This window comes from Mustela nigripes, chromosome 10 (genome assembly GCF_022355385.1).
Source record: "Mustela nigripes isolate SB6536 chromosome 10, MUSNIG.SB6536, whole genome shotgun sequence".
NCBI classification, from domain to species: Eukaryota; Metazoa; Chordata; class Mammalia; order Carnivora; family Mustelidae; genus Mustela; species Mustela nigripes.
This window is the reverse complement of record NC_081566.1, coordinates 19,855,126-19,867,650: the sequence shown is the minus strand read 5'-3', so window position 1 is coordinate 19,867,650 and position 12,525 is coordinate 19,855,126. Positions and strand designations below refer to the sequence as shown.

The 12,525-nt window shown below is 36.6% G+C and overlaps 1 protein-coding gene across 1 annotated transcript in view; it reads right to left on the bottom strand.

Annotated features, from left to right (window-relative positions):
- Positions 1-1,395: 1,395 nt before the first annotated feature.
- Positions 1,396-12,525, bottom strand: part of TSEN15 (tRNA splicing endonuclease subunit 15) — a 40,087-nt gene continuing 28,957 nt past the window's right edge. Inside the window, exons 4-5 of the mRNA XM_059412762.1 lie at positions 3,310-3,451; positions 1,396-2,806 (exon numbers count right to left, since the gene is read on the bottom strand). Of these exons, the coding sequence (XP_059268745.1) occupies positions 2,786-2,806; positions 3,310-3,451 (163 nt within the window). The 3' untranslated portion in view covers positions 1,396-2,785. The remainder of the gene's footprint in view (positions 2,807-3,309; positions 3,452-12,525) is intronic.

Genomic DNA, 12,525 nt, shown 5'->3' with positions numbered 1-12,525 from the left:
CGTTGAAGTGCACCGCTTCTCAAGCTAACCCACTTCTAGAGTCTGAAAATTCGGTGCTTATTTAGCACTGCCCTCTGGTGTCCAAATGGATCACTTTAGATTGCCCTGAGTCTAAGAGTAAAAGCTACTGTTAATTAACGAGTCTTCAGTCTGCATTCATTCATTCACTAAACATTTACTGAGAGCCTAGTGTGTGTGGGTTTGTGGTATGTGGTGGGAGACAGAGATGTAAAAAAAAAAAAAAGGACTTGGTTCCTTGCTGTGTTTCTAAGCAGCCCAGAGCCTAAGAAGAGACAAAATTAACTGCAATTACACAGTGACTTGATCACACAAGACAAATCACTTTACCTAGTGGAATGAGACAGTCAACAGCTGGGTTGTCTCCCTTTCCAAACTGTTCCAGACCGCAATATTAGGAGGTATCTGGCTGGTTTTGGGCAGAACAGCTATGGTGAGGTACGCAGGAAATATTCTGAAACAGAGAAGACTTCCCAGGACATACAATGAGACTGAGGCCTAATTTTAAGCATTTCTGTGGGAATCCTCTTTTCGAGTCAACTCCAGAAGATACTTCAGGTCTTGTAGTTGCCTAGGGACTCATTGGTTACCAGGTTGGATATACAAATCTAACATTCATTAAGCCTTACATTTCTTTCTGAGAATGCAGACAGACTGCAGAATGTTTTTCTCACACTGTGATGAAAAGCCTCAAAAGGAATCAAATGGCAGAGACCCCAAGAATTGATCATAAACCATTTTAAGATCCTTAGATTTGCAAAGTGCCAACCAGAGTCACAGAAACATACATCGTTCTGAATGGGTACATCTTCAGACCTTCTGGGAAAGCAGAGGGAATCTGAAAGAATTGCCAAGATACTCTATCAGAATAAATGTGAAATTCAAATATCATCAAAGGAAAGCAGTCAGGAACTACTGCAGACCAAGAATGATACTTTACACCATTTTATAATGTTTCCACTTTTTGCCATTTTTCCATTCTTGTTCTTGTTGTCTTCTAGAGTAGGTAGCTGTGACTTGCTTCTAACCAAGAGAACAGGATGTACTTGACTACATAGTATGATTACGAGATCCATCTTGCTGAAACTGTCTCCCTTGCTGGCTTCGAAGAAGCAACCAGATGTGCTGGCAAGGCCCATATGGCAAAGAGTTGAGGGTGGCCTCTTGCCAATGGCCCCCCAGAAATAGACCCTCAGTCCAAAGCCCATGGGGAACAGAAAGCTGCGAACCATGAGGGAGGAACCTGACTCTTGCCCAGACAAGCCTCAGAGGAGATTGGCTTGACTGCAGCCTTACAAAGGACCCAGCTTTGAGATATTAAATGGGTGTTGTAAGTTACTAACTTTGTGGTAATATTATGCAATGACAGATAGCTAATACAGATCTCAAGATTATTTTTTATTTTAAAACATTATTAAAAAGGTAATACAAATAAAGAAAAAATTATAATACTAAAGAAAGACGAAGTCACCCATTTATTGCTCTGCCACCCTATTATAGGAACAGTCATTTACTCTGTCACCCTTTTACTATATGCTTGGTGTGTCGCTGACAGCCATGACCTTACCCATTCATAGCTTGCTTTTCTAATTAAATATTTTCTAATTTTTCATTTATTATTAATTTTTAATGAGTATATAATATACCATTCATTGGCTATCTATCTGTTTATTAACCATTTCCTTTACCAGGGGTTGGCACATTATGGCCACGCATTTGTAAATGAAGTTTTACTAGAACACAGCCATGCCTATTTATTTACATATTGTCTATGGTTGTTTTTGTACTATAAACGCATATTGGAGAAGTTTTAAGAGAGATTATATGGTTTGCGAAGACTAAAATCTTTCTTTTCTGCCCTTTGCAGAAAAAGTTTGCTGACCCCTTCCTAAAACTTTTAAGGGATCTATTATTTTGGCCATTATAATTAATGCCACTTAGAATGTCTCTGTGCATATAATTTTTATACTCTAGGCAACATAATTGGGAGTTATTGGGAGTAACTCCACAAAAGTGGAGTAACTGAGTCTATTTAATAAAGATGTCTTTAAATCTGACACTGTCCCTTACTATCTTTCTTGTAATACTCTAACTCTGATATAATAAGGGTGGTGGTGATAAGAATGGAAAGCAAGGCCTAGTACTTCCTTTATTAGGTAGGAAGTAATTAATCAGTAGCACCTCTCTGGTCCCTATGAATCTAGCATGTATGTAACTTTATACTCTGGATAAGCATACCTTTCTTCTGATTTAAAGTCAACAGTAAATGCCACATAAAAACCAATGGAAAGAAAACTGTTACTTTCTAATGGGGATTTAAAAGCAGACTGAGCAAACTCTCCAGGTGTCCATGTGTCCAAGAAATGCCATCGCGGGCTACCTGAAGTGGCCAAAAGGCACTGAGAGGGTTGAATTAGAGAAAGGTGACAGTCTCAACAATGTGTTAGCAGAGACAGCAAGGAACAATGAGGCAGCTATGGGTGGGGGATGAGAGAAGAAACATGTGCTCCACCTCTCTGAACACATCCTAAGCACCAACTTGTATATAACTGTAATTAAACTGTGTCCAGGTAAAAAAGTTTTAGAGCAACTACCCTATACTTATGAACAAAAAATTCTTCTATCTGGGAAAGTTTTATTCTTCAAAAAGAAAAAATCTATGGAATGGGACCAGCTAAGTCAACCCTAACTATCTCTGAGATAAAAGATGAACCAGGCTGATGGGTCTCAAATCCAATCCCACAGCGAGCATCAGGGAGTACAGGTGTCATCTTCTAAGGGAAATATTCTGCAACATAAAAAAAAAAAAAAAAAAAAAAAAGATCAGGATGGACTTTTCCCCCAATATATAAGGTATTTTAAAAGCAAAATCAGAAAGATATTTAATGTAATTATACCAAATACACCAACAAAGTATATCAGGAAATCATATTTCACATTTATTTCGTGAAAAGGTTTCTGTCAAAATGTCAACCAATTTAACACTTTCTAAAGAAGTGTTCTTTTGGCTAAAGCTATTATAAGCCTTTACATCCCACCTCAGTTAATTATCAAATAATATCATGACTTTATGAAGTACTCTGGGAGACTAAGGGTCTAATTATTTTTGTGGAAACTAGGAACATATTACTTTAAACAAAACAGCCAAATTTCTGAGGTGTGAAAATCAGATCATTATTTTTTCGAATTTTCATATTGCAAAGGAAGCTGAATGGCTTGATTCACACTTAAACTTATGTCATTATTTTCCTCTTTTTTTTCACTGTTTACTGACAGTTGCTCAAAACTGACCTGAGGGTCTGGCAGCATAAATCCATCAGTAAGTTTATAGTAGACTATTGTGGAATCAGACTCCACTATGGCCAAAGTAAAAGACATTGGCAAATCTGGATCACCTTGCAATTTCCGAGATGCCTTCAAAATCTCCCTTATCCTGAAAAACAAACAAACAAACAAACAAACAAACACAGTATATTTAGGATTCATAGTCACTCAATCATTAATAAGATCAAATGCTGTAAAATCTTGGGGAAGAGGTAGACAATAACATTATATCCATAATACTAAGGAAATGTCTGAAGGCTCAAATATAAACCTCTAAAGTTGTCTCATGTAGAAAATCCTGCAAATAAGAGACATTTACTGACTTTCAGTCCTCTTTAGGATTTACTCCTCTCTCCTGAGCATCACACATGGAAGAAGCAGACTGTGTTCAGGAACCTACAGAATGGGGCACTAACAATATCCAGTTCACTTATGGCCCACGGATACTGGGCATTCATTTTCCAACTTGGTAGCATATGGTGGAACATGTTATTGGGGTTTGCTTTTAAAGAAAATAGATAATAAACATTTCTATGTTTCCATATGGTGTCCATCACTACCACCTTTAAATGGCTATATGTTATCTATTGACTCAAAATTTACCCAATTATTTCCCGATCCTTATAAAGTTCTTTCAGGGCTCTTGTGGGGAGAAGGTACTAATAAAGATGTGATGATGATCTTTCTGTAGGTAGTTGTTTCTGTTCAGTATTTCTAAGGTCAGACTTATGAATATAGACATTTTCATGGTTCTCAGTATGTATCTGATACTTAATAAAAGCTAAGAGAAAAATGGAGAGAGAAAACTTTTTCTTGTAAAGTTGTCTATTGAGCATCAATGTTATAAAGGCTTACAGTTTGCTTGATATGGAAAATAATCTAGTATCTCCTATATACTTCCAAGTGCTATTAACTTTTGTTTACTATAAACTAAAAATCCTTATTACCTATTTTACAAAGCCTGTGTTCAATAATTCAGTAAAGTGTAACCTCCAGAGGAGCTTTCTTAAAAAGACAAATAAAAAATGATCAGTTGATTTTGTTGGTTTTTTTCCCATTAAACTAACCAATTCTCCAGAAATTGGAAAAAGATTTACTGGCACATTAACATGCTAAAACTGAATACGTAAATAACTCAATACTCTTCTTTTCTTTAGCAAATGTGTAATTTATCCCCTTAAGTTCTATTTCCCATCACTTAGTAAAATTTCTATGGTCACTCTTCACCCATCCTATTAGCTATTGAATTTATAAAGAATCTAAAAAAAAAAAATCTCTGCTTTGAAGTATTCTTACTACAATAATTACAATGCTTTTTAAAAAAATCTGTAGCAGAGACCAGAGATTTCAGTGATTTAAAAGCAGCAAGAAACTTCTAGATAAGCTGAAATTAAATTTTTGTGCTAAATTCTCACTTAATCACTTATAATATGTCATACAGTGATAACTAGTTTGTTAAAACAGTTACAAAAGGCTGCTTACTTAAGTTTACACAGACATGTAATTATTTAAGGAGAGACTGAATTTCTAAGTTTTTTCCCTCAGAGTCAAAGCATTTCTAAAATGACCTTGAGTGAGTCAAGTCAACAATATGGTAATACTTCAGTTAAGCATAAATGTCAGGCAACATTTACCGGATGTATAAAATCTCTCCACCTGGCAAAATCTTAATTCCCTTTCAAGAGTTAAAGAAACATCATCATCTCTCCTAATTCTTCCAGGTCACCTTACCCCAAACTCTAGGCCAAGTTATGTATCTTACCCTACGGAGGAAGCTTGTGCGAACCTACATTATGTTATACACTACCTTGCATTCATACTTCTAAGTGTCTGTTTTCCACTGCATTATACCCATTTGAGTATCAAAGCTAAAAAAAAAATTGCCCAATATGCCCAATATTGTAGTAGAATACTTGGGCAGAGTGAATGAGTGAGGTTTTCTGAATGAAGATTTCGTATGGCTAAATATATTTCTGACAAATACTTTTCTAAAGTTTATTATGTAATTCTATTACACCAAATAAAAGCTCTATCTTGACAGATCAGGATTATCATTTTTGGTACTTACTACTGTAGATACCACAGTAGGTCGTATACCAAAGAACTCCATAGAATTCAATTTCTTAAAAGTACCTGAAATTTGCTTGCTTTTTGTTCATCAAAACATTTTATCACTTGTTTCTCCATAACAGAACTTGGTATACCATAGTCATCGGTTTTTTCATGGCCCTTGAGCTAAGAATGGTCTCTAGATCTGTAAATGGTACATTTGAAATGGCAGTATAAGTACCTACATAATAGCTTTGATTTTGCCATTTTGTCCACAAAGCCTAAATATTTCCTACTTGGCCCTTTCATAAAAGGTTTGCTGACCCCCATTTCATACTGTAAAAAAGGTTCAAAGTAAGAATTGTAAGAAATGCTTGTAAGGGCAGTGTACTTTTTTTTCCCCAATATTATCAGAGAAGGAGGTTCTACCTCTAATTAGAATGTAGAAGAAATCGGGGCGCCGGGGTGGCTCAGTGGGTTAAGCCTCTGCCTTCAGCTCAGGTCATGATCTCGGGGTGCTGGGATCGAGCCCCGCATCAGGCTCTCTGCTCAGCAGGGAGCCTGCTTCGCCCTCTCTCTCTGCCTGCCTCTCTGCCTACTTGTGATCTCTCTCTCTGTCAAATAAATAAATAAAAATTTTTTAAAAAAAAGAATGTAGAAGAAATCAAAGACCACTATTCCTACTACAACAAAGAATTAAAAAACCCGATTTGCTTAAAAAATATGACATTTTTCTTTAAAGACATCAAAGAAATGTAAAAACAAAGAAGGGTAAAGGAAATAAATTCTAATGAGAAATGAGCCCTTTCCAGGTAAGTGGAGACCAAGAGATAAGCCACTTCTATCTCTAAGGGCAAATGCTGTGTGCAGGCGCAGTAGCTAGAAGAATGAGCCAGTCATGGGCAAGCAACTTCACTGTGACAAAAGGAAACCATCAATACTGGGAACAGCTACGCATGAACTAGCATCGTGGACTGAAATCCAGAGTGACACCAGTCCCTCCAGTTCACCAATTCTCCCTTATGGGACTTAAACTGCATTTAAGTGACATGACAGCATGAGAAGCTGGGGAAGGAACTGGAAAATAGCAAGCAAGCTCTAATCACAAAGCCCTGATGAAGAGAGCGTTCTGATCCCATTCTGAAACCAGAAGAAAACTGGGATAACTAAAGTTGCAACTCAGCCATGACTCGTTTTGACTTCTGGTTAGATTGCCTAAATCAGGCCATGACCCTACTTGCCAGAGAGAGGAAGGATGAGTTCCATGGGAGCATGGACATCAACATCAGTCTTTTACTTACACACAGTATCTGGGTACAGTGAACAAGTCTAAGCTATGTGAAGAAGCAAGAAAAGGTATCTAATAATCAAGAGCAAAAGTCAATATAAGAAGACCTTCAGAAAAACTAAAGTTGTTGAAAAACTGAGATGTTGGTTGGAATTAATAGCTAAAGATACTTAAAATAAGCATTATAAATGTTAGAATATCGAGGAAAATGAGTAACAAGATGAAAAATTTAAGTAGAAAAATGAAAATTCTAAAGAAAACTGACATTCTAAAATTAAAAAATATATATATCCTCAAAGTATTGACTAGGTTTAATGATACACTAGATACAGACCAAAGAAAGGACTTAGTAAGATTGAAAACTGGTCACAAGAAACTTAACTGAAATAAAAAGAGAAACAAGAATCTAAAAAAACACATCAGAGGCCTTTGGTACAGTATCAGCTTAACATGTATAAGTGGAATTACAGAAGGAAAGCAAAGAAAATGGTGTAGGTCTTACCATTCAGGATGCTATAACAAAGTATCACACACTAGGTAGCTTATATATAACAGAAATTTATTTCTCACAATTCTGAAGGCTGGAAAGCCCAAGATCAAGGTACCCTGACCTTGTTCTTGTTCTGGTGGAGGTCCTCTTCCTGTTTCAAAGCCAGCACCTTCTCACTGTGTCCTTCCACAGGACACAGTGAAAGGGGAAGGATCTTCATGGGTTCCTTTATAAGGCACTAATTCCCTTCATGAGGGCTCTACCCTCATGACTTGACTTCTCAAAGATCCCACCTCTTAATATCATCTTTGGTGGTTAGGATTTCAATGTATGAAATTTGGAGGACACATTCAGACTCTAGCAGTGTAGAAGAAATCGCTGAAACTTTTCCAAAATTGGTGTTTCTGAATGTAAAGTGACTCTTACAGAGAGCATATAGTTGGATCTTGTTTTTATATGTAATCTCACAACTTCTGCTCTTTGACTAAAGTACTTGATCATTCATATTTAAAATTAATATTGAGGGGCACCTGGGTGGCTCAGTGGGTTAAGCCTTTGCCTTCAGCTCAGGTCATGATCTCAGGGTCCTGGGATTGAGCCCACATAGGGCTCTCTGCTCAGTGGGGACCCTGCTTCCCCCTCTATCTCTGCCTGCTGCTCTGCCTGCTTGTGATCTCTGTCAAACAAATAAATAAAATCTTAAAAATAAAAAAAATTAAATTAAATTAATATTGATATTGTTGATTTATATCTGCTGGTTTGCTATTTGTTCTCTCTATATAACATGTCTTTCTCGTTTCTTGGTTCATCCTTTACCACTTTCGTTTTTATTAAGTAGACATTTTCTAGCGCATTTTAATTTCCTTATCTTTTCTTTAACCATACTTTTTAAAGTTTCTAAGTAGTAGTTCCAGTAGTTCCAAATTTATCATAATTAATCTCAGATTAATACTTAATTCTAACAAACTATAGAAATGACTCCAACAGTTTCATTCCTTTCTCCCTCCTTCGTGCTCCTATTGTCATATATATCGTGCCTATATATTATATACTCAATGACACAGGGTTATAATTATTGCTTTATACAATCTTATATCTTTTTAAAAAGTTAAGAGGAAAAAGGGGACGCCTGGGTGGCTCAGTTGGTTGAGCAGCTGCCTTCGGCTCAGGTCATGATCCCAGCGTCCTGGGATCAAGTCCCACATCGGGCTCCTTGCTCCGCAGGGAGCCTGCTTCTCCCTCTGCCTCTGCTGCCACTCTGTCTGCCTGTGCACGCTCTCTCCAACCCCCCTCTGATAAATAAATAAAATCTTAAAAAAAAAAAAAGAGGAAAAGGATAAAAAACCATATTAACCTATATATTTAATATTTCTGGTACTCTTCATTTCTTCAAGTTACTCCCTAATATCATTTCCTTTTTTTTATTTAAAAATTTTTTTAAGTTAAATTACCCAACATATAGCACATCTTTAGTTTTTGATGTTGTGTTCGATGATTCATTAGTTACGTATAACACCCAGTGCTCATGGGATCACGTGTCCTCCTTAATGCCCGTTACCCTGTTACCCCATCCCCCCACTGCCCTCCCTTCTGCAACCCTCAATTTGTTTCCTAGAGTCCAGAGTCTCCAATGGCTTGTCTCCCTCTCTGATTCCTTCCCATGCATGTTTCCTTCTCTTCCCCTATGGTTCTCTGGAATATTCCTTATATTCCACAAATGAGTGAAACCGTATCATAATTGCCTTTGTTTCTATATAGCTCCATTTCCTCCCCCATCCTTTGTTAATATTATAATATATATATATATATATATATATACATATTTATATATATATTACTTCTTAATATGCTATAAGCATGGTCAGGTGATTTTAAACAGAGGTACATGGGCAATTCAAAAGAGAAAGTCTTTTCAACACATGGTGCTATAATTACAAATAGGATTATTATACACATCAGTGGGGGGTGGCATACATGAAAAGTCTTCGAAAACTGTCAAGTAGTCACAGGATACAAATATTGTTATACAGTACTTACACCAGCTTTGCCACCTTGCAAATTGGGACATGTCTGTATCTACCGCCCTCCCCTTGAAAAATAACTTCCACATGTGTTGAATCACATGACAATTAGCTAGATTCCTGTTCATATGAGAGATTTACTTTAGAAAGAGATATTTAGATGGAGCAACCATAGATATTGATCAGAACCTCACTGCACAGCACTGATGGGAACTGATACTCTAAAGCCACCAACTTTAAAGCACTTTAAAGTACACCAACTTTAAAAAAGTTTCTTTAAAATAATCTGGAAAGACTACAAATACATGGAGGTTAAATAGCATACTACTAAGCAATGAATGGTCAACCAGGAAATAAAGGAAGAAATAAGAAAGTACATGAGAACAAATGAAAATGAAAACACAACAGTACAAAACTTCTGGGATGCAGCAAAAGTTGTTCTAAGGAGTGAAGGTTATAGCAAATACAGCCTACCTCAAGAAGCAAGAGAAATCTCAAACAACCTAACCTTGCACCTAAAGGAGCTAGAAAAAGAACAAAACAAAGCTAGCAGAGGGAAGGGAATAATAAAGATAGAGCAGAAATAAATGATAAAGAAACTGAAAAAAAAAAAAAAGCAACAGAAGATCAATGAAAACAGAAGCTGGTTCTCTGAAATAAATCAGTAAATTTGATAAACCTCTAGCCAGGCTTGTTAATGAAAAAAGAGAAAGGATTCAAATAAAACCACAAATGAAAAAGAATAAATAATAACCAACACCACAGAAATACAAATAAGCAAAAGAGAATATTATGAAAAACTATAGGCCAACAAGTTGGAAACTTAGAAGAAATGGATAAACTCCTAGAAACATATGAACTACCAAACCGAAACAGGAAGAAATAGAAAACTTGAACAGATTGATAACCAGCAAAGAAATTGAGTCAATAATCAAAAAAACTCCCAACAAACAAAAGTCCAGGACCAGATGGCTTTACAGGTGAATTCCACCAAACATTTCAAGAAGAGTTAATACCTATTCTTCTCAAACTATTCCAAAAATCAGAAAAGGAAGGAAAATTTCCAAATTCATTCTGAGGTCAGCATTATCCTGACCCAAACTGGATAAAGACACCACTAAAAAAGAGAACTACATCTGTCCACACAATCACAACTCTGTCCTTTGTACCTCCCAGCTGATGACCTTCTGCCACCGTAGAGGGCAGACATATAATTCTACATTTTAGGCTGATTTCATGGGTGTTCAGAATGGCTTGGTGGATATCCAGCTAAATTCAGGGGCCTGGTTGAAATGGAGTCCCCCACTGCTCTTGCCCCTCCCCCTGGAAGGAAGTCCATGGGGGAAGGGAAGAAAATCCAAAGTGGGAGAAATCAGAGAGGGAGATGAACCATGAGAGACTATGGACCTCGAGAAACAATCTGAAGGTTTCAGAGGGGAGGTAGGTGGGGAGTGGGAGTAACAGGGTGATGAGTATTGAGGAGGGCATATGTTGTGATGAGCTCTGGGTGTTATATGCAACTAATGAATCACTGAACACTACACCAAAAACTAATTATGTACTATACAGTGGCTAACTGAACATAATAAAAAGAAATTTAAAAAAAGAGAGGACTATGGGCTAATATCCCTGATGAATATAGATACAAAAATTCTCGATAAAACATTAGCAAACTGAATTCAACAATACATTAGACAAATCATTCACCACAATCAAGTGGGATTCATTCCTGGGTTGCAAGGGTGGTTCAATATTTGCAAATCAATCAGTGTGATACATGACATCAATAAGAGAAAGGGTAAGAACCATATGGTTATTTCAACAGACACAGAAAAAGCAACTGACAAAGTTCAACATCAATTCATGACAAAAACTTGCAACAAAGTAGGTTTAGAGGGAACATACCTCAACATTAAATAAAGACCATGTATGAAATACCCACAGCTAACATCACCCTTAATGAGGAAAAACTGAGACCTTTTCCCCTAATCTCAGGAAGAAAACAAGGATGTCCACTCTCACCACTTTTAGTCAACATAGTACTGGAAGTCCTAGCCACAGCAATCAGATAAGAAAAAGAAATAAAAGGCATCCAAATGAGTAAAAAAGTATTAAAACATTCACTACTTACAGATGACATGATACTATACATAGAAAACCCAAAAGACCAAAAAGCTGCTAGAACTGGTAAATTCAGTAAAGTCACAGGATACAAAATCAATGTACAGAAATCTGTTACATTTATACACACCAATAACAAAGCAGCAGAAAGAGAAATTAAGAAAACAATCCCATTTATAATTATACCAAAAATAAGATACCTAGGAATAAACCTAACCAAAGAGATGAAATACCTGTACTCTGAAAACTATAAAACACTGATGAAAGAATTTGAAGGTGACACAAAGAAATGGAAAGATAATCCATGCTTATGGAGTGGGAGAACAAATATTGTTAAAATGTCTCTAATACCCAAAGCAATATTCACATTTAAAGCAATCCCTATCAAAATAGCAACAGCATTTTTTCACAGAACTAGAACAAATAATCCTAAAACTTGTATGGCAGCACAAAAGATCCCGAGCAGCCCAAGCAATCTTGAGAAAGAAAAGCAAAGCTGGAGGCATCATCATTCCTGACTTCAAGTTATATTACAAAGCAGTATGGTACTGGAAAAAATATAGACACAGAGTTTAACAGAAGAGCACAGAAAGAGCACAGAAATAAACCCGCAATTGTATGGTCAATTGATCTTCAACAAAGCAGGAAGGAATATCCAATGGAAAACAGATGGTCTCTTCCACAAATGATGTTGGGAAAACTGCATAGCAACATTCTTCTGAATGAAACTGGACCACTTTCATACACCACACAAAAAATAAATTAGAAATGGATTAAAGACCTAAATGTGAGACCTACAACCATAAAAATCCTGTAAGAGAACAGGTAGCAACTTCTTTCTAGACATGTCTCCTGAGGCAAGGGAAACAAAAGCAAAAATAAAATATTGGGACTACATCAAAATAAAAAGCGTCTGCCCAGTGAAGAAAACCACCAACAAAACTAAAAGGCAATCTAAAGAATGAGAGAAGACACTCACAATGACATATCTGATAGAGGGTTAGTATCCAAAATATATAAAGAACTCATAGAACTCAACAGCCGAGAAACAAATAATCCAATTTAAAAATGAGCAGAAAGGGGGGAGGAGTCAAGATGGCGGAGAAGTAGCAAGCTGAGTCTGCTTCAGCTAGCCGGAGATCAGCTAGATAGCTTATCTAAAGATTGCAAACACCTGAAAATCCATCGGCAGATCGAAGAGAAGAAGAACAGCA